Source organism: Colletes gigas, unplaced genomic scaffold (assembly GCF_013123115.1).
Source record: "Colletes gigas isolate AHSC1104 unplaced genomic scaffold, ASM1312311v1 Colletes_gigas_Sc00001, whole genome shotgun sequence".
NCBI lineage: Eukaryota > Metazoa > Arthropoda > Insecta > Hymenoptera > Colletidae > Colletes > Colletes gigas.
In genome coordinates, this window is record NW_025106630.1 from 4,597,442 (window position 1) to 4,621,950 (window position 24,509).

The window sequence follows — 24,509 nt, forward strand, 5'->3', positions numbered from 1 at the left end:
CCCGGTAAACACAGAGCCGTGAGGCGCCTCCGTGTACCCTGGATTGGAAACCAATCGCCGATGGTACTCTCGTTAAGTAGCGCGAGTGGCCAGCGGGCTTAGACGGCCGATGGTTTCCTGCCACGGGCCTAGGATCTCGGTCCACGGCCTTTGATCGATGGGGAACGCCAAATTGATTCGCGACGATCTATACGGATGGTTCCTCGGCGAGGAAAAACGAGCAGAGTTCGGTGGACCGTGCGAACCGGTAACACCGGGGATGCTTCTTGTTTCGAGGAAACTTCGCTTGCAAATTGTCGTTTTATCGAGCCGTAGATGCTGTTCCCCGATAAAGCTCGCAAAACGTGCTTTGAGGATTTGCTGGAAGCGCGAGGACGAGGAAGTAATCCTTTACAGGAGTATCGATAAAACGATGAATAGCGGTCCCGTGGATTATCGCGTTTCGTTGAGCGTCGATATTGCTGATCTTCTTCGAGAAGCTAAGGTGTAGAGATTTCACGATGATTGTTTAGTTTCGTTGGATATCAATGGCACTCTTTCCTCGAAAGTTAATTCAGACGTTTGAACTTTGGAGCAGATTATGTATCGCGTGTAAAAATCACTGTTTCGTTGAATGTCACGCCGAGTTCGAAGATTTATTACAAGTTCAATCCCGCAGAACGTCGACGATTAACGACGTAACCGGTTGGAAATTTCAAGCAAAGATCACACCGATGGCGAACTGGTGTTCCGTTGAATGTCAATGTTCCTTGTCTACGTCAAAATGCTATACTCCCGAGGATTTATCGGAAGCCTGATCTCGAGAGTATCGGGGACGCGGTAAACAACGCTGCAGAGTTGTTATTTCGAGGATCGCCGATACTAACTTGGTATTTCGTTGAACGTCGATGTTGCTGACCTTCCTCGAAAACTTAGCGTGCTCCAAGTGTTTATTAGATTGCGTATTTAAAGCGAAGGTCGCTGGTACCGAACCGGTGTTTCGTTGAACGTCGATATTACTTGTCTCCTCAGAGAAAATCGTCAACTGTTTATTTTAAGTAAATATCACTCGGTACCGAGCTGATGTTTCGTTGAATATCGGTGTCACCTATCTCTGTAAGTTGCGACTTTCTCTTGAAACCCAATGTCACTGTTAGTATGCTCCAAAAATTTTTAAGTCACTGGTATCGAATTTGTGTTCCTCCTGTTGCCCAGAGAGACTACCAGAGCGCGTGTATCTTCCTCAAAAAGATGTCAATCTCGTGAAAAGCAACGCGAGGCGAGTGGTGTTGGTCGATCCCCTTTTCCGTGGTTTGTCAAGGGAACGAAGGATTGTCGACCTTCCCGTTCCCGCGGAGGTCCTCGACGTCGTCGAGACGTCGCTCTTTACGCAACGGAGCGTTTCGAGTGACAATTCGACCGGCGTGGGAGTGGTGACGTCACCAGGTGCAAAGAAACCGCATCCGTCGAGGTCCAAGGGTACGCGTTCGCCCCCGTAGTGTCACTCGTGGTCGTCGGAGTGGTGCGAGACGGGAATCATCGGCCAGAGGGGTTGAAAGAGAGGGTGGCGCGCACGTGCAGTGCCGGAAAGGACACGTTCTTTTCTTTCTTATCCCGAAAATCGATCGTTAAGACACGGTGCATCGAATGACACACGTCGCGGTAGGGGGATGGACGCGTGCACGGGTCACCGCCGAGACACACTGTGACACACACGTACACCACATACACACGCGCAAGTTCCGTCTCTGCACCGTCGAATTCCTCCGTTACCCGAGGGCACTCGCGTCGCCTTGAATCCGTACCTGGTGGCGTTCACGCGAACGCTGCATCGCCCCTCGCAAAACCGCGACACTTATTTTTTTTTTTTTATTCCCCCCGCAGGAAACGCGAACGAGAGAATCGCCGGGATTGGAATGCGATTCGCGGGTGCAGCCCGGTATTAATCGCAACACTCGCCAACCGCCACGATATACTCGAGAAGACTGGAGCCTCTCGCGGTAGGTGAGGCCCCCCTTCTTTCTCTCTTGCGCGCTTTCAGTGTTGTACCCAGCCGCGCCAGGCCACCGGGCGCACGCCAAAATTTCATCGCCGCGACCAATCGAAATCGAAGGCGCGTTTCGTTCCCCGTCGTGAAAAGAAGCATATTTTATGATTCAATGCATTTGCAAAAGGATCATCTTTCGTAGTACATTTAAGTCTGTCACGAAAGTACCTTTTTTTGGTTGCAAAATAATCACGTTTGAATAATTGAGTACGAACGGAAAACTTGCTTTTATATCACACCAACTGACCGGATTTAATTTTTTTTTTTTTTGAGTATATAGGTGAAATGTGAGTGACTCTGATGTGATCAGATCTTTGTCCTAATCTGGTCACAATATATATCTTATATGGCCCTTTTTGGTCAATCGAAATATACAGTATAAAATAAAACGTATAAATATAAGGTGATTTGTTTTTCAATTTTAAAATATAATCCTTTCACCAAACTGTTAATAATCATATTAATAAAACAAATTAAAAGTATCGATGCCTGAATTAGTGTCGTAACTGGAACATAACCGAATTTCTATTTAATACACGACGAACAAAAGATGATCTTTTATTTGTTATTAGAAATTTGTATCTAATTAGACGAGAATTTTTCTCTGCGTGTTATGGAAAGGGTTCAGCACTTTCGAATAATTTCAAATAAATGAATGTTAACAACCATGTTATTATAATCACAGCAATGTACGATAATAATACTTGGCGTTAGGTAAACGAAAAGTTCTTGAATTTATTTAAGTTGACTTACAATTTCATACTACAAAATAATGAACAATGTCATTGCTCAAAATAAATTCGCTCGAATTGATCGATTATGTGTAATTTTTAAAACGAGTATTCGTTTGGTAAATTCTTCGTTTGAGAGGAAGTGAATGTTTAAATCAAGTCCATCGCGCCGAATGGAATATAGGAGGTGAAGTAACCGAGAATTGGTTCATTAAATTCGGTTCCCACGCCAGAAAAAGTACTTGATTGCAGTAAAAATGAATTTTACTTTTAATTCCTGCGTATGGGCCGAAACTTTCGAGCAAACATAATTGGAAAAATATTCTCCGTAATGTTATCTTATCGCAAGAAAGAAAATAAATGTTTCGATCGCGTTGAAAAAATATTTTAATGCGAACTTAAATAGTTCTATATAAAGATTAATTCTACTAATAGTGCTTCGTTAATTAATTCTCAATCGTCAATTTAATCATACAATCTTATTTAAAAGACCATGTATCTTTCTATCAGCTTCGAAAAGATTAACAAATTTTTTCCCCCCTTGCAAGATAATGCCTGAAAAAGCAAATTTTCAATTCCTACCTATGCAAACATCCATTTTGTATCGTTGAGAGTAAATGTATGAGAAGGGGCCCAACTATTTTATCAACCTTACGCTCCTGCGATCGAAACCTTTCTCTCTCTCGCGCGATCCCTCTCTTTCTGTCACGTGCTACGTTACTCTCCGTTGCGCTCTTCGTCGCACCAGAGAAGCTGTCTGCGTCTATCAACTCGTACAACCGTCCTTCTCCCTCCAATGCCTACTCTAGACTACGCTCTTCCGCCGTCGCGCCGAGTCGGCTACGCTCGTGAGTACTCGGCTCGAGTACGTGAAAAGCACGCAGGGAGGGGGTAAGTCTACGCTCGGGAGAAAGAGAGAGAGAGTGTTTCGCGCGCGTAAAAGAAGGACAGCGATGCAATGAAAGAAACGAAGCGAGCGTAAGAAAGAGCGCGGACCGAATGAGCGACGGAATGAGCGTAAGAGCGAGCGAGCACGTGAATGAGTACGCCAACGAGCGTAAAAAACAGAGCGGTGGGGGTGAGACGGCACGTGACTCGAGCTCTGTCTCGCGCACGGAACGAGTAAATGAATGTACAGAACGGAGCGAGAGGAACGGTGAAACGAAACAAAGTTGAAGAGAGCACAATGTGGTAAAAAGAAAAGCATTGTACCTGGGCAAGTATTGCACGGAAAAAGAGGCGCGTTAAGAGGCTACGAATGGAGAAAAACTCGCGAAGAACAGCCACACCCGGCGCGCTATTTAATATTTCAGAAATCTAGAATACTAAGTTTTTGTTTTATTTAAAAAAATTAAAACTTGTAAAGAACAGCTGATTATAAATAAATTGTAGTACAAGGGCTTATCTGTTTGTACATAATGACTGAGATTAAAACCCTAGCGTGCTCTGGCTAGAAAAATGTGCATCAGAGGTATAATCAGATAGCATAGAGTGTTGCGGGATGTAATTAGCTGCATACCGAAATGTAACCAACGCTTGTTTCTGAGGGAATACGTTCAGCTAGAAGCGTAGAGTAAGCTGAAAGGAATGCAATTGGTGAAAGAGCATGAAGAGACTACCAATCAATAGGTATTTGCAAGTAAAAGGTATTACATTAAATACAAGTTTATATGCTTAAACGAACGTAACAGTATTAATGTAAGCTCGTTAAACTTTTACAAGCATTTAACAAATGAACATCCTAAGGTATTAAATCTCTCGAGACTTTTAAAACAAATTAAACTCTTCCAAAAACTGTAACACGTAATAAATAGTCTCCACTATCCAGATTGATGCAGCTATAAACAAGAGATAAAAAATTTTACACTTTTCTATCGAGTATGTGTGCAAACAAGTGTATAAATTGTGCAATTTTTATTCGACGGTCGATTGCACACGGGGAAGGTGAAGAACGAGCTTGGTAACAAGTGTTCGAAGCAGAGGGGAAAGAGAAGACGAATCTATTAAATTAACGTAGTGAAAATTTGCTTTTCCTTTTCAGAGCGATTGAATTTCATTAAAGGCGGATTATTTAATACATTCGCCGTTAAAGTGTCTCGTCTCACATACACGTTGATGGAACGAGGTTACACGATTAATGAGAATTTCCGTGGTTCGGGGGACACAAAGAGAGAAAACTGCGACCGTAACCCTGGCGCAGGACGATTTATGAGCGAGATCGCTATGCGCGTAATATACACCGTGACCGTGAAATTAAAATCGAATTTGGATGATATATACCGGGGAAAAAATGATCTTCGTACTTTCCGCCAAACTCGATCTATATTTTATTCACCGAATAGGAAAAATATTCGAAGTAATTACATTCGTGAGGATTTAATCCCGTTAAACTCCACTCCATTAACTAAATATTCAGTTTGCCAATGTTTACAATCGAATTAACGTTCCAACGGTCCGATAAACCAAACGGTTCCAAATCCCCTAAATCAATGTTTTCCAAAGAAGGAGGTTCGAATCCTGAAATGCAGATTCGTACGATCCAAGGGGAACGCGAGAAGGAAACTTTTAATGTAAAATGTAAACGGTGGTATAGTTTTTCTTTTTGTAAAAGTTGCAGGGAGGAAATATGTCGCTTCGTTTTTCTGTACACCGGGTACGCTTGGAAACTCTCTCTAGATTGTACACGCTACGATCGATTTCTATCTCGGCAGCTTCTTCGCGTAAAGCGAATTCAGTATGATATTGAGTGCAAGAAGAAAAAGAAACGAACGACGTTGTTGGAGAGATGCCACGAGGAATGTGTGTACACGTACCGGAACAGAAACACGACCTAATTGCGACAAACAGATCGAGCCCGACTAACAGCGCATTTTTCGCGAGCAACATGTAGCGAAATCGTAGTTGACGTCGAGATAAAACTGCAAGTATTACATCGATTACAATGGCGATCAGGGCCGTGCCTAGGTATTTTTGCCCTCGGGGCGTTAATGACATACGGAGGAGGTCTTTGCCCACTCGCTTTGCAGTAGGTGTGCTGCGCAGATATCAGAGTTGGTCATCGTTCGAATTGTTTTGAATAAATATTCAACCGAGCAAATTCGCTTCAGTCGAATATTTCATCGGGATTATTTGTTCGGGCAATCTAGGACGATCGTGTTAGTAACGAGTTAAAAATTGTGTAAATCTTACCTTGAACAGGGTAGAAACATGGAACCATCAATGAACACAGAACCGGAGAGCAGAATATACCAGCTCGTGGCCAATTCGCCGGTGCTGAAATAATTTAGATAATATTAACTAAACTATTTATAAACAACGTAATTATGTTATCTCTAATTTTTGGAAAGCTTTAATGTTCACTTGTATAATTCTTACATAATTTATAAAAAAGTTTGGAAAATCATATGGTTATTTTAATACCGCGAAAATATGAAAAAAAAAGGAGGAAGAAAGAAATTCAATGAACCCTTATAATGTGACCTTTAAACAAAAACAGTTTGTATGTCTATGAAGTGTAAATTATCACAGGTGTGTACCTCGAGTAATTTTCGTAAATAAAATACAGACTAAAAGATGAAAAAGTTTTAAGAAAACAGTTAAAAACATTTATGAAATGACTTTTATTTGTCTGAAAATATTTTTTGTATGCTCAAAGTACGTTCATTTGACCAAATTATACAAATTGTGCAATAGACGAGGTATACGAGTAGACTTTATATCTTATGGAATTTTTTGGTGAAAAAAAAAAATTCAAATCGTTCTGGAAAAATGATTTTCAGTTGCAGGGGCCAATTACAATCGTTTTTGGTGAATACATATACCCCCGAAATCCTACTCACTTTCGAGAAAAAAATTCTTTATCGAAAATACAATGTCTGACCATGAATGATGATTCCCCTGAAATTCGGCGAAATTGAAAAGTTTCAAATCGTTCTAAAAAAATTATTTCCGGCTGCAGGGGCCAATTACAATCGTTTTTGATGAATACATATACCCCCGAAACCCTGCTCATTTTCGAGAAAAAAATTCCTTACCGAAAATCTAATTAGGTTCTTAATTTTTTGACGAAAAAGAGATTTCAAATCGCTTTCGAAAAATTATTTTCGGTCGCAGGGGTCAATTACAATTATTTTTTTATATAAAAAAAATTCTTTACCGAAAATATAATGTGTGGCCTGAAATGTTTCCTAAAAATGTGTATGTTTTAAAAATCATAATTCTTGAACGGATTGGAGGATTTTAATGTTTCAAAATACAAACAACTTTTGTAATAAAAATTGCAATGAGACTCAAGAGCCCCAAAAAAATGTATATTGATTGTAAGGTCTACTCGTATACCTCATTTGTTTAATTATACTTTGAATTTATGGGAAGGGGTAACAGAAAAATGAAGGTCCCGCGATACCTACAGATGTTCAATGCATTCTCGCTGTTACTGCAGAAGGTAAGAAAGAAACACGTCGATAAAATACCATCAGGAATAAAAAACAGTGTCGATAAAGTAGCGTCAGTCATAAAAAAAGTTGTCGATAAAGACATTTCCTGTTATTTTTATTACACCCTCTGTTATAAACATAGCAGGAATCTTAAAAAAAAAAATACACATTATAATAATTTATCGATATTCGTACAAAAGTTCATTTGAATACTATTGTCTGAATGTATTTGTTTGAAAAAGTTCTTTCTGCAACGTTTCTGCATAAAATATCGAACATATAAGGTGAGTGCTTGTGACTAATCCCAAAGATATTACTTACTAATAAAGAACGTGGTTCGCATGATGCCTTTCATATCGTACAATTTTGCAAAGCCCACGGAGAATGGAATCCCTGCACGGACGTAATGCTTCTAGACCTAACAGACCATAATATATGATCTGTAGATCCTGAAAATAAAAAGAAAAGAACCATAGTAAGCATCAAATTGTCACAACAAAAATTCAAATACAATACAATTGATTTCTACTGAAAATCGAGCGACTAATTTCAAGATTACAAAGAATCCTGAGTACATACAAAATTTCAACCTTTACTAAAAACTGGAATGTCAAGTTTTAGTTAGTTTTTAATGTGGACACTTGAAATATAATATTGAAAGTTGCGTTTTAAATATTAAGACTAAACAGAGCAAACATATTTAAGTACACGCTTGTTTAAACAATTGAACAAATATCTAATTGTAAGTAAAATTGAAACAAAAGACGGTCATTGTCTAAGCGTTTCGCAACTCTCGAAATACATTCGAAAAACAACGTAGAAAGCTCTAGACAGATTCGCGACCTGTATTTATATTTAGTCGAATACTTCTCAGCCAACGAGCTTATCTTCAACCGCTGCAAAGTTGATGCTCGCGGGTAGAGGTTTTAGGGTCGAATCGCAGTGTTTGCGAAGTTCTTGGGCAAATATTCACCTCGAAAGTGTATCGTTTGCACGCTATCGGTGCATCGGTGTTGGCGAAGCAATCTACGAACTCGAGCGAGCCGCGCGCGCCAACCCAATTGCCTCTAACTCGACCCTAATGTTGCCATGTTATCTTACACTATGATCGCCATACTATCGTTATCCAATGTGATGAATGAAACCGGTAATCGCACTTACGCGACCAACCAAACTCAATGAAACTGTTCTTTTTGCTGGGCATGTTCTATCACTTGAATGTTGGTAATTGACAGCCATTTTGTAATAATAATAGAACCACCGTGATTCAGCACCAACAAAGTACTTCTAATGGCTCCTTCTTCGAACTGTGACTACAAGCTTTTCACTCTGTTAATTTTTTAAGAATTGCACTAACAAGGGGTGTATTCATTCTACGAGAATTATTTGTAAAAATTCTTCCATCGTATTATTCTTCTTGAAAGAATGAAAAATTTCTGAGATAAGGAAAAGTCTCTGAAAACTGTACACAGAAATTTTAGGTGCCATAAAAATCAAATTCTACTGGATACATATAGAAATTCATACGAAAACACGGACTATCAGTCACCTAAAATCCCCTTCGCGGATCTGAAACAAATGGCCAAAGACGTAGGAAATAAAAACACGCGTGACATCATAACCAACGAAGGAATAACCAGAGGAACCATTTCCATACCCAAAAAACCGAACCCTAATATACCCATACACCCAGTGGTCTTTTACGTTTCATTTCGCATATATTTCTGCACGATCCTGCAAAAGATCGATAATTCAAACAACGAACAACGAAACAAAAAAAAACCCCCCAGAAACAAACTTCTATTTTAGTCCCAAAGCGCACTGGAAACGAATTAATCATGAGCGACGTGCTCTCGCAGAAATGTTCGCGTCGCGTCAACATTTACGTAAACCTAAATTTCAACTTTTTAACGCTCGAGCAGCGAGCGTGTTTCAAGCCCGCGTCGCTCGAGGATCCATAATTAAACTCTTTCGAAAAAGTTAATAACAGAATGTACTTCCGACGCGAACCGAAATAATCAAGCATCGTTGGTCAAGCATTGTTCACACGGGACACGACGCAGGCGAACGAATAATTTACAGCCGACGTCCGTTGTTTCGTGCTACCGCGCTTCTGCGGTATCAGAGACGAAACACTCGCGACAAACGCATTAAACCCTTGTTTGGTGTTTGAGCAGACAAGACACCGACGATCGATGACGCAAGGGATCGAGTGAGGTAAGGATTCAATTTCCACGCTTGATCTGCAGCTAGACGAGCAGGCCTGTTGATCGACTTCCATAGAAAGCGAACGAACTTTCATCAACGTAATTCCAAGTTTGGCGGACAGACAACGGCTGAATTAGTAACGTCGTCGTTACGATGATTAAACCTCCCGCGCGTGACGTATATGATAATGCAACGTCGACCCCCGTGATCATCGATGTTACACGATTACAGGGAAACGTTATCAAAACTGACGGGGGAAGACTGTGCCCTACCAGCGAAATTATCGAATTAGCATGCACGGAAAATTACGTCGAATTTGCGATAATACAGCGGCCCGGAATACGGATTAACAGGCCTGGAATTCGTTGTTCGGTTTAATTTATTTTCGTTTGAGATAATTCTCTATTAATATTTATTTTCTACGTTACTGTATGATTTTTGGTTTTGGTTAAATTTTTATATTACTTCTCATTTGCAATTTTTATTTTTATATGTGGTCTTAAAAAGGTGGTATGCTAATAAAAATAATCCCTCACTACATGTGATTTGCTGAGACTCTTTTTTCGATCTAAGGAACTCTATTCTATTAATATTTACTATTTTCTATGTTATTATATGATTATCAGTTTTAACTAAATATTTTTATTACCACCCATTTGCAATTTTTATTTTTGTACGTGGTCTTAAAAGAGTTCTATGCTAATAAAAGTAACTTTGAATCTTGAAGCAATTTTTGCAAGATTTTCGTTCTAAGAAATTCCACTCTATTAATATTTACTATTTTCTATATTACTATATGATTTTCAGTTTTAACTAAATTTTTGTATTACCACTCATTTGCAATTTTGATTTTTGTACATGGTCTTAAAAAGGTGATATGCTAATAAAATAATCCCTCACCATATATGATTTGCTGTGACCCTTTCTCTATCTAAAGAATTCCATTCTATTATTATTTACTATTTCCTATACTACTACATGATTTTCAGTTTTGGCTATATATATTTATATTACCACTCATTTGCAATTTCTATTGTTGTACGTGATTTTAAAAGGGTGATATGTTAATAAAAATAAAATGCTTCATCATATGTGATTTGCTGTGACCCTTTTTCGATCTAAGGAATTCCACTCTATTAATATTTACTATTTTCTATATTATTATAGGATTTTCAGTTTTAACTAAATTTTTGTATTACCACTCATTTACAATTTTTATTTTTGTACCTGGTCTAAAATGAGTGCAATGCTAATAAAAATAACCCCTTACCATATGTAATTTGCTGTGATCCTTTTTCGATCTGAGGAATTATATTCTATTAATATTTACTATTTTCTATGTTACTGTAGGATTTTCAGTTTTGGCTAAATTTTTGTATTACTACTCATTTGCAATTTTTATTTTTATACGTGGTCTTAAAAGAGTTCTATGCTAATAAAAATAACTTTGAATTTTGAAGCAATTTTTGCAAGTTTTTCGTTCTAAGAAATTCCACTCTATTAATATTTACTATTTTATGTATTACTACATGATTTTCAGTTTTAACTAAATTTTTGTATTACCACTCATTTGCAGTTTTGATTTTTGGACTTGGTCTAAAAAAGGTGATATGCTAATAAAATAATCCCTCACCATATATGAATTGCTGTGACCCTTTCTCTATCTAAAGAATTCCATTCTATTATTATTTACTATTTCCTATACTACTACATGATTTTCAGTTTTGGCTATATATATTTATATTACCACTCATTTGCAATTTTTATTGTTGTACGTGATTTTAAAAGGGTGATATGTTAATAAAAATAAAATGCTTCATCATATGTGATTTGCTGTGACCCTTTTTCGATCTAAGGAATTCCATCCTATTAATATTTACTATTTTTTATATTATTATAGCATTTTCAGTTTTGACTAAATATTTGTATTACTTCTCATTTGCAATTTTTATTTTTGTATCTGGTCTAAAAAGAATGCTATACTAATAAAAATAACCCCTTACCATATGTAATTTGCTGTGATCCTTTCTCGATCTGAGGAATTATATTCTATTAATATTTACTATTTTCTATGTTACTGTAGGATTTTCAGTTTTGGCTAAATTTTTGTATTACCATCCATTTGCAATTTTTATTTTTGTACGTGGTCTTAAAAGAGTTCTATGCTAATAAAAGTAACTTTGAATCTTGAAGCAATTTTTGCAAGTTTTTCGTTCTAAGAAATTCCACTCTATTAATATTTACTATTTTATGTATTACTACATGATTTTCAGTTTTAACTAAATTTTTGTATTACCACTCATTTGCAGTTTTGATTTTTGGACTTGGTCTTAAAAAGGTGATATGCTAATAAAATAATCCCTCACCATATATGATTTGCTGTGACCCTTTCTCTATCTAAAGAATTCCATTCTATTATTATTTACTATTTCCTATACTACTACATGATTTTCAGTTTTGGCTATATATATTTATATTACCACTCATTTGCAATTTTTATTGTTGTACGTGATTTTAAAAGGGTGATATGTTAATAAAAATAAAATGCTTCATCATATGTGATTTGCTGTGACCCTTTTTCGATCTAAGGAATTCCATCCTATTAATATTTACTATTTTTTATATTATTATAGCATTTTCAGTTTTGACTAAATATTTGTATTACTTCTCATTTGCAATTTTTATTTTTGTATCTGGTCTAAAAAGAATGCTATGCTAATAAAAATAACCCCTTACCATATGTAATTTGCTGTGATCCTTTCTCGATCTGAGGAATTATATTCTATTAATATTTACTATTTTCTATGTTACTGTAGGATTTTCAGTTTTGGCTAAATTTTTGTATTACCATCCATTTGCAATTTTTATTTTTGTACGTGGTTTTAAAAGAGTTCTATGCTAATAAAAGTAACTTTGAATCTTGAAGCAATTTTTGCAAGTTTTTCGTTCTAAGAAATTCCACTCTATTAATATTTACTATTTTATGTATTACTACATGATTTTCAGTTTTAACTAAATTTTTGTATTACCACTCATTTGCAGTTTTGATTTTTGGACTTGGTCTAAAAAAGGTGATATGCCAATAAAATAATCCCTCACCATATATGATTTGCTGTGACCCTTTCTCTATCTAAAGAATTCCATTCTATTATTATTTACTATTTCCTATACTACTACATGATTTTCAGTTTTGGCTATATATATTTATATTACCACTCATTTGCAATTTTTATTGTTGTACGTGATTTTAAAAGGGTGATATGTTAATAAAAATAAAATGCTTCATCATATGTGATTTGCTGTGACCCTTTTTCGATCTAAGGAATTCCATCCTATTAATATTTACTATTTTTTATATTATTATAGCATTTTCAGTTTTGACTAAATATTTGTATTACTTCTCATTTGCAATTTTTATTTTTGTATCTGGTCTAAAAAGAATGCTATGCTAATAAAAATAACCCCTTACCATATGTAATTTGCTGTGATCCTTTCTCGATCTGAGGAATTATATTCTATTAATATTTACTATTTTCTATGTTACTGTAGGATTTTCAGTTTTGGCTAAATTTTTGTATTACCATCCATTTGCAATTTTTATTTTTGTACGTGGTCTTAAAAGAGTTCTATGCTAATAAAAGTAACTTTGAATCTTGAAGCAATTTTTGCAAGTTTTTCGTTCTAAGAAATTCCACTCTATTAATATTTACTATTTTATGTATTACTACATGATTTTCAGTTTTAACTAAATTTTTGTATTACCACTCATTTGCAGTTTTGATTTTTGGACTTGGTCTTAAAAAGGTGATATGCTAATAAAATAATCCCTCACCATATATGATTTGCTGTGACCCTTTCTCTATCTAAAGAATTCCATTCTATTATTATTTACTATTTCCTATACTACTACATGATTTTCAGTTTTGGCTATATATATTTATATTACCACTCATTTGCAATTTTTATTGTTGTACGTGATTTTAAAAGGGTGATATGTTAATAAAAATAAAATGCTTCATCATATGTGATTTGCTGTGACCCTTTTTCGATCTAAGGAATTCCATCCTATTAATATTTACTATTTTTTATATTATTATAGCATTTTCAGTTTTGACTAAATATTTGTATTACTTCTCATTTGCAATTTTTATTTTTGTATCTGGTCTAAAAAGAATGCTATGCTAATAAAAATAACCCCTTACCATATGTAATTTGCTGTGATCCTTTCTCGATCTGAGGAATTATATTCTATTAATATTTACTATTTTCTATGTTACTGTAGGATTTTCAGTTTTGGCTAAATTTTTGTATTACCATCCATTTGCAATTTTTATTTTTGTACGTGGTTTTAAAAGAGTTCTATGCTAATAAAAGTAACTTTGAATCTTGAAGCAATTTTTGCAAGTTTTTCGTTCTAAGAAATTCCACTCTATTAATATTTACTATTTTATGTATTACTACATGATTTTCAGTTTTAACTAAATTTTTGTATTACCACTCATTTGCAGTTTTGATTTTTGGACTTGGTCTAAAAAAGGTGATATGCCAATAAAATAATCCCTCACCATATATGATTTGCTGTGACCCTTTCTCTATCTAAAGAATTCCATTCTATTATTATTTACTATTTCCTATACTACTACATGATTTTCAGTTTTGGCTATATATATTTATATTACCACTCATTTGCAATTTTTATTGTTGTACGTGATTTTAAAAGGGTGATATGTTAATAAAAATAAAATGCTTCATCATATGTGATTTGCTGTGACCCTTTTTCGATCTAAGGAATTCCATCCTATTAATATTTACTATTTTTTATATTATTATAGCATTTTCAGTTTTGACTAAATATTTGTATTACTTCTCATTTGCAATTTTTATTTTTGTATCTGGTCTAAAAAGAATGCTATGCTAATAAAAATAACCCCTTACCATATGTAATTTGCTGTGATCCTTTCTCGATCTGAGGAATTATATTCTATTAATATTTACTATTTTCTATGTTACTGTAGGATTTTCAGTTTTGGCTAAATTTTTGTATTACCATCCATTTGCAATTTTTATTTTTGTACGTGGTCTTAAAAGAGTTCTATGCTAATAAAGTAACTTTGAATCTTGAAGCAATTTTTGCAAGTTTTTCGTTCTAAGAAATTCCACTCTATTAATATTTACTATTTTATGTATTACTACATGATTTTCAGTTTTAACTAAATTTTTGTATTACCACTCATTTGCAGTTTTGATTTTTGGACTTGGTCTTAAAAAGGTGATATGCTAATAAAATAATCCCTCACCATATATGATTTGCTGTGACCCTTTCTCTATCTAAAGAATTCCATTCTATTATTATTTACTATTTCCTATACTACTACATGATTTTCAGTTTTGGCTATATATATTTATATTACCACTCATTTGCAATTTTTATTGTTGTACGTGATTTTAAAAGGGTGATATGTTAATAAAAATAAAATGCTTCATCATATGTGATTTGCTGTGACCCTTTTTCGATCTAAGGAATTCCATCCTATTAATATTTACTATTTTTTATATTATTATAGCATTTTCAGTTTTGACTAAATATTTGTATTACTTCTCATTTGCAATTTTTATTTTTGTATCTGGTCTAAAAAGAATGCTATGCTAATAAAAATAACCCCTTACCATATGTAATTTGCTGTGATCCTTTCTCGATCTGAGGAATTATATTCTATTAATATTTACTATTTTCTATGTTACTGTAGGATTTTCAGTTTTGGCTAAATTTTTGTATTACCATCCATTTGCAATTTTTATTTTTGTACGTGGTTTTAAAAGAGTTCTATGCTAATAAAAGTAACTTTGAATCTTGAAGCAATTTTTGCAAGTTTTTCGTTCTAAGAAATTCCACTCTATTAATATTTACTATTTTATGTATTACTACATGATTTTCAGTTTTAACTAAATTTTTGTATTACCACTCATTTGCAGTTTTGATTTTTGGACTTGGTCTAAAAAAGGTGATATGCCAATAAAATAATCCCTCACCATATATGATTTGCTGTGACCCTTTCTCTATCTAAAGAATTCCATTCTATTATTATTTACTATTTCCTATACTACTACATGATTTTCAGTTTTGGCTATATATATTTATATTACCACTCATTTGCAATTTTTATTGTTGTACGTGATTTTAAAAGGGTGATATGTTAATAAAAATAAAATGCTTCATCATATGTGATTTGCTGTGACCCTTTTTCGATCTAAGGAATTCCATCCTATTAATATTTACTATTTTTTATATTATTATAGCATTTTCAGTTTTGACTAAATATTTGTATTACTTCTCATTTGCAATTTTTATTTTTGTATCTGGTCTAAAAAGAATGCTATGCTAATAAAAATAACCCCTTACCATATGTAATTTGCTGTGATCCTTTCTCGATCTGAGGAATTATATTCTATTAATATTTACTATTTTCTATGTTACTGTAGGATTTTCAGTTTTGGCTAAATTTTTGTATTACCATCCATTTGCAATTTTTATTTTTGTACGTGGTCTTAAAAGAGTTCTATGCTAATAAAAGTAACTTTGAATCTTGAAGCAATTTTTGCAAGTTTTTCGTTCTAAGAAATTCCACTCTATTAATATTTACTATTTTATGTATTACTACATGATTTTCAGTTTTAACTAAATTTTTGTATTACCACTCATTTGCAGTTTTGATTTTTGGACTTGGTCTTAAAAAGGTGATATGCTAATAAAATAATCCCTCACCATATATGATTTGCTGTGACCCTTTCTCTATCTAAAGAATTCCATTCTATTATTATTTACTATTTCCTATACTACTACATGATTTTCAGTTTTGGCTATATATATTTATATTACCACTCATTTGCAATTTTTATTGTTGTACGTGATTTTAAAAGGGTGATATGTTAATAAAAATAAAATGCTTCATCATATGTGATTTGCTGTGACCCTTTTTCGATCTAAGGAATTCCATCCTATTAATATTTACTATTTTTTATATTATTATAGTATTTTCAGTTTTGACTAAATATTTGTATTACTTCTCATTTGCAATTTTTATTTTTGTATCTGGTCTAAAAAGAATGCTATGCTAATAAAAATAACCCCTTACCATATGTAATTTGCTGTGATCCTTTCTCGATCTGAGGAATTATATTCTATTAATATTTACTATTTTCTATGTTACTGTAGGATTTTCAGTTTTGGCTAAATTTTTGTATTACCATCCATTTGCAATTTTTATTTTTGTACGTGGTTTTAAAAGAGTTCTATGCTAATAAAAGTAACTTTGAATCTTGAAGCAATTTTTGCAAGTTTTTCGTTCTAAGAAATTCCACTCTATTAATATTTACTATTTTATGTATTACTACATGATTTTCAGTTTTAACTAAATTTTTGTATTACCACTCATTTGCAGTTTTGATTTTTGGACTTGGTCTAAAAAAGGTGATATGCCAATAAAATAATCCCTCACCATATATGATTTGCTGTGACCCTTTCTCTATCTAAAGAATTCCATTCTATTATTATTTACTATTTCCTATACTACTACATGATTTTCAGTTTTGGCTATATATATTTATATTACCACTCATTTGCAATTTTTATTGTTGTACGTGATTTTAAAAGGGTGATATGTTAATAAAAATAAAATGCTTCATCATATGTGATTTGCTGTGACCCTTTTTCGATCTAAGGAATTCCATCCTATTAATATTTACTATTTTTTATATTATTATAGCATTTTCAGTTTTGACTAAATATTTGTATTACTTCTCATTTGCAATTTTTATTTTTGTATCTGGTCTAAAAAGAATGCTATGCTAATAAAAATAACCCCTTACCATATGTAATTTGCTGTGATCCTTTCTCGATCTGAGGAATTATATTCTATTAATATTTACTATTTTCTATGTTACTGTAGGATTTTCAGTTTTGGCTAAATTTTTGTATTACCATCCATTTGCAATTTTTATTTTTGTACGTGGTCTTAAAAGAGTTCTATGCTAATAAAAGTAACTTTGAATCTTGAAGCAATTTTTGCAAGTTTTTCGTTCTAAGAAATTCCACTCTATTAATATTTACTATTTTATGTATTACTACATGATTTTCAGTTTTAACTAAATTTTTGTATTACCACTCATTTGCAGTTTTGATTTTTGGACTTGGTCTTAAAAAGGTGATATGCTAATAAAATAATCCCTCACCATATATGATTTGCTGTGACCCTTTCTCTATCTAAAGAATTCCATTCTATTATTATTTACTATTTCCTATACTACTACATGATTTTCAGTTTTGGCTATATATATTTATATTACCACTCATTTGCAATTTTTATTGTTGTACGTGATTTTAAAAGGGTGATATGTTAATAAAAATAAAATGCTTCATCATATGTGATTTGCTGTGACCCTTTTTCGATCTAAGGAATTCCATCCTATTAATATTTACTATTTTTTATATTATTATAGCATTTTCAGTTTTGACTAAATATTTGTATTACTTCTCATTTGCAATTTTTATTTTTGTATCTGGTCTAAAAAGAATGCTATGCTAATAAAAATAACCCCTTACCATATGTAATTTGCTGTGATCCTTTCTCGATCTGAGGAATTATATTCTATTAATATTTACTATTTTCTATGTTACTGTAGGATTTTCAGTTTTGGCTAAATTTTTGTATTACCATCCATTTGCAATTTTTATTTTTGTACGTGGTCTTAAAAGAGTTCTATGCTAATAAAAGTAACTTTGAATCTTGAAGCAATTTTTGCAAGATTTTCGTTCTAAGAAATTCCACTCTATTAATATTTACTATTTTCTATATTACTATATGATTTTCAGTTTTAACTAAATTTTTGTATTACCACTCATTTGCAATTTTGATTTTTGTACATGGTCTTAAAAAGGTGATATGCTAATAAAATAATCCCTCACCATATATGATTTGCTGTGACCCTTTCTCTATCTAAAGAATTCCATTCTATTATTATTTACTATTTCCTATACTACTACATGATTTTCAGTTTTGGCTATATATATTTATATTACCACTCATTTGCAATTTCTATTGTTGTACGTGATTTTAAAAGGGTGATATGTTAATAAAAATAAAATGCTTCATCATATGTGATTTGCTGTGACCCTTTTTCGATCTAAGGAATTCCATTCTATCAATATTTACTATTTTCTATATTATTATAGGATTTTCAGTTTTAACTAAATATTTGTATTACTTCTCATTTGCAATTTTTATTTTTGTACCTGGTCTAAAATGAGTGCAATGCTAATAAAAATAACCCCTTACCATATGTAATTTGCTGTGATCCTTTCTCGATCTGAGGAATTATATTCTATTAATATTTACTATTTTCTATGTTACTGTAGGATTTTCAGTTTTGGCTAAATTTTTGTATTACCATCCATTTGGAATTTTTATTTTTATACGTGGTCTTAAAAGAGTTCTATGCTAATAAAAATAACTTTGAATTTTGAAGCAATTTTTGCAAGTTTTTCGATCTAAGAAATTCTATTTCATTTTATATTTGGTGAGACACGATTACGAGTGCAGATGGCCTGTAAAGTCGCACCTTGTGCCATCGACGAAATTTCGCGACGTTAATGAAAATTTTATTAAGGCATTTTAGCATGTATGGACTCGTACTTGTCACAACTTGCCGTTCAACCATTCAAGTGGTAACGATAGGTGAACACGCTTTGAAGGCGAGGTACGCGCTCCATTCCGTTGCGTTCGAGCGATCGACGAGTTGGATCGATATACTACGGCTTCGCTGTTAATGTTAATTGCGGTTGGCGTTCGCAAACAATCCAGACGAAACGGCGCCACGAAGTTCGCTAGTTCAGGTTAAACGCGCATCGAAGCAGACGGTTGAATTCGATTAGGGATCTAGCACGATGTTTCCAGGATATACGTACACACGTACCTAAATACTTATGTAGCAACACGATCGATGTCTGAGAGGACAAATAATATTAATTTCGTCGTATAAAACGCGCATCGAACAATTGCAATTTATTAATTCAATATTCGCAAATGAAAACGAACCTTTTGAAATACAAATGATAAATGTAACGTTGAAATTTCCAGTACGAAATGGAAATAATAATACTTGTACTCGTAGAAATTGACACCATAACTTTTTTGGTTTCAGTGAAATACTTTTTGCGAGGACAGTAATTATAAATACGAAAAAAACACACGAAACGGTTCAGAATTTCACTCGTGCTTTGATGAATCGAAATCCGAGATAGCAGACCACTTGTGATGCTTCTTTTGCATATTTCATATCTCGTGTTACTTTCTTACCGAATATCTCTTTCATCGTGGTAAATAATTAAACTTGCTTGAATTGTTAACGAATTCATATAAAACAAACAGACGTTGGTGTTATTATTGACCAGCAATTAAAACATTTAATAAAATTTAATAAACATTGCAAGCAAATATTGCGTACACCATTGCAAGGAATTTCATTAATACTGTTCATTGATACTCCAGATCATATTATAAGGAATTTAATTAATATTCGTTTATATCGAAGACCATATTCTAAGGAATTTAATTAGCTTAATTTATGGTAATATCGTAAATATGCACGAAACCATTTCAATATTTAAACACACACTGCAAGAAAATATCAGTAATATTATTCTGAATTTAAATCGGCACTAAAAATGATTTCATTTCTAAATTAAACCCGCAGAATTTTACTTTCGCGTTTCAACGTACGAAAATTACGGGTTGTTCGTGAGTTTCTTATTGCCCGCAGCTAGCAAAAAAAAAACAATCGTAAAAATTTACGGATAAAACTCATTTCCTTTCGTACACCGGCGATACGACTGCGTTTCATGTTAATTAACGACAAAGGTAAAACGCGCGAAACACGTTAGAAATTCAACAAGAAATTATTCAGAATTCTCGGCGGAGATCATTATCGTTTCAAATATAGTAACGTCGTGCAAAATCAATTCTCATTATGAAAATTGCCACACCGATTCATCCAGCGTGCGTTGCAGAAACGAGGCGATTGCACGCGAGAACGGTTCCGCGCTGTATTGCACCTAACGCCGCCAATTTATGTAATCCCCGAAATTATCGACCAAAAAACGACGTAAAATCAGCTTCCTTAATGTAGCCTAATGGTCGGGGCTGACCATGGTGCCAGCCAAGATAAAGGACCCCATAAGTGGAGTTTTCCACTATCTCCGTAGCGTGCAGGGCGTTTTTCTTTTTTTTTTTTCAGTTTTGTTACAATCCGAGGAAAGATAAATGTATATTCCCCGAAAATCCTAAACTAAATTCCCCTGTCCCGGAGCGGCCAGACAATCCGGAAAAAGGGACAGTACGAGGAAATCTGCTGCAGAGACACGCTTTTCTTCCGAACGATCGTCCTTTCTCTTAGCTGGATTATCTCACAAAAAAACAGGTGGCTACGAATAAAAACGAAGCTTTTAGTACCGTTAACGGTGTAACATTTCTCAGACCGTCGTTTAAATCATTCGAATTTATAGTCTGTGACGTTTGCGATCCCACACACTGCTCTAAAGATAACGGGTAAAAGTATTTCCAAAGTTTCCACGAAATAGAGGATAACGATCTCTATTAATAATCGAACGATGTTGAAGACGGATTTAAAGATACAAGCTTCTATTAACGCAGGAATCTTAATCGTTAATGTAATTGTCAATGCTTTCTTTCACTTATGTAGACCAGGATAATTGGTTACGTCTTCAATACAGTAATAGACGAACGATAAATGCATTGCTCGAGTTAATTAGAGCGTTGCATATGCTCGTACGAGATTATTAAATCTAAGTAAGATATCTGATACTTTTAAAAGCTTCGTGTTATGCTTGTCCTAAAAAGGAAACGAGACAATTCGTCTGGCTTCTGTGCAATATTCTGCACGATAATAATGTTAATTTCTACAAAAATTTTTCAAGAAGTAGAAACAGCGAGTAACGAACAGACATACGTTTTATCGAACGATCAACGATATTTAGCGATTTTAGCAACGTTTAAATGTTTTTTGTACCATTTTTATATTTCATCCAAGTTCAAAATTATATAGTCCCCCCCTCCCCTAAAGCTGACTAATTTAAACTGGAGTAACCTAAGTTACTTCTATGCTTTGAATTTTCACTCGAGCATGCGACGAACGATAAAACAAAATTTCGAATCGTTTAAAAAAAGGTTTCGATCGCGTGTAACACAGCAAGTAAATGACACCATAAGCGCACTTATATTTTATCCAAGTTCAAAATTATATAGTACCCCCCCCCCACGCCCCTAAAGCTGACTAATTTAAACTGGAGTAACCTAAGTTTATAACTATGCTTTGAATTTCCACTCGATCACGCGACGAACGATAAAACAAAATTTCGAATAGTTTAAAAAAAGGTTTCGATCGCGTGTAAGAGCAAGTAAATGACACCATGAGCGCACCAAGCATGGGAATCGAGGTTCTTCGCGGCGCCGCGCCGTTCGGTCTCCGAAACGCAGAGATCGCGTTTTGCGAGAAAGAAAGGGACGCTCTGGTTCGACTTCGCCGCCTCTCGATCTCCTACTCCATTTTTTTTTCTTCCTTTTTAGCGCGAAAAGTGGAGCGAACACCGGACGACCTTCGCGTATGGATCGTATAAACCGAACTTACGATCGCGTCTCGCGAGATTTAAAAGGTACTCGGCCGTGGATCGACGTGACTATCAATTATTTCAGTCGACGACTCTGCGAATGGAAACAAAACTTCTGCCTATTACGGAACGATGCACTTTGCGGCGCGAAGATGGATCGAAATTGCTACGACTGGGCGTACATTTTTTACACCTCTTTCTGTGAAATTGATCGAACGCGTTTCTCCCGTTACCTCCGCCGGGAGGCTAAAATAAGTAAAAATGGATTATGACACCTAATTACGATCACTCCCCCCCCCCTGTAACACGGTTAATTCGTCCCCGTGTCGTACTTGGAAGCGATATAAATCAAGGGAACGCGATACAAGATCGAGGATATCTACGGTGGGAAACAAGTACGCGAAGCGGAATGCACATTTGGAATATCGTTGTAACGGGGATCGTGCGAAATTGAAACGATCCTTGAAACGACATGCGCCTAGAAATTTTACGAGAAACTCGACGAAAGGGCAAGTGACCCGTATATTATTCAAAATTCAGCACAAGCGCGAGCATGCACGCATGCAGACGTAAATAAACCTACTCTCGACAAACCACCTAACGTACACGTCGCTCATGAATTTACAACCGGAGAAAACATTCCGGATAAACACGTGCGCGCGAGCCTAGTGGACTGTTCAACTAATAAAACTGGAATGCATTCGTTCGATTAATCACTGATACACACGGTTTCATAGAATATTCATGACCGTTCTGACGCTTTCTAATTCTTTGTTATTTCGCCGTTGAATTCGTGCATTTTGTTGATGTTTATACTACGGGATAAACAAAATGGACAATCAGTGAAAACAGAATGAATTATTGTACTGGTCGCTGGGGAATTCACCGTGTGCGTAGAAATTAAATTAAATTAAATGAACTCGAAATGAAAAATTAATAGAAGGAAAATGTGATTCTTTGTTTTAAAAATTGTATATTGAATAATAGATATTCCTATCAGAATGAAGGAAAGAAAAGAAGGTCGTCGAATAACTGGCGGATGATCTTATTGATTTACGAATTTGTGAAAAATAAAGACGCGAAACTGTGCATATTCGAGGGTAAATTATTACAGTTTTTTCTCCTCGTTTGGATAGCCTCTCGGTATCGATTGCTCGACCACAGGATATATGAGATGAGAAAGTGCATTCACTGCTGTATTCTTTTGTGCTGTATTTAAAATATAAATACAGAACGGTATTCATTACGGAGTCCAATTTACTCTTGAATATTATGCAGCGTATAATCAGAAATTAAGAAATTCATTTCTATCAAACTCACATTTTTATTTATATATTTGCAAACAAAATAATAATTTCTACAGTGTCGACACATGATAGATAATTAACACTAGATTTACGGGCATTGATCGCACGTATATTTATTGATACCTTTCATGACGATTACCTTACAATACGATTTTTCTTTTAATTAGAATATGTATTCATGCCATTGCATCAATCAAATTCAACAGAAGTTGTTAAAAAATAATATTTACGCGTTCTGCAATTTTAAATAAATTGACGGCTTCCGTAAATCTAGTGTTAAACCTAATTGTCGATATCTATTAAGAAGAACTAGATCTGATCATATCAAAGCCGCCCAAAATTTGAATCTTCCTCAAGGGGCCTTTCTACCTTGTGAGATTTAAAAAATCGAATTTTTTTTTTGTGTTTTCTTTTAGTATATAGTCTCGAAAATATATCAACCAAATATTAAATTGAAATTTGAAAAACTAACGAAGTTATAGCCTGCTGAAATGTACCGCGCGCTGTTTTTCTCGAAACTATATTTTTCGGCACTGCGTTTGTGATAACGAAAAAACTATTCAAGATATCAACATGAAATTTACACAGTATCTTTAGAACTGATCTCCCTATAGCATGAACTAGGATAATTGCGATATATGCAATACTTTCTCTTTTATTAAAAAAACAGCCACCGAATGTATGAAAATATTCAGAATGTTTTGGTAAAATAGCTGTCATTTTGTCATTTTTTGTTTTTTTGAAAAGATCCTAATTCATGCTATAACCACACTCATCTACATTAAGAATATTGTTGGTTTTTGCATTTCGGATAACTTGTTCGCAAGATATCACATACGCAGTCGGGCGCCGTTCGTAAAAACTGTTATTTAATGATCAACAAAAACAGCGTAATCAATAGATATTATGCGCTGCAAAAATTCGTAAATATAGCTAAATATATAATAAATGTATCTACGAAACACGGAATTAATCGCTCTTTAATAGCCCACAAAAAAAAATCACAAAACTGATCTCCGTAAAATGAGACTCCGAAGAATTAGAAATTAGGCACAAAGGCTCGTCGATTTCGAGACCGAAATGTATTGGAACACCGATGGGACGCGAGAAGCGCGAATTTTT

The 24,509-nt window shown here is 34.3% G+C and overlaps 1 protein-coding gene across 1 annotated transcript in view; it reads right to left on the reverse strand.

Annotated features, from left to right (window-relative positions):
- LOC122395020 (rap guanine nucleotide exchange factor 6-like) overlaps positions 1 to 24,509 on the reverse strand; it is a 256,702-nt gene that overhangs the window by 188,444 nt on the left and 43,749 nt on the right. The window contains 2 exon segments of the mRNA XM_043392297.1: positions 5,947 to 6,030; positions 7,515 to 7,642. Coding sequence (XP_043248232.1) covers positions 5,947 to 6,030; positions 7,515 to 7,642 — 212 coding nt within the window.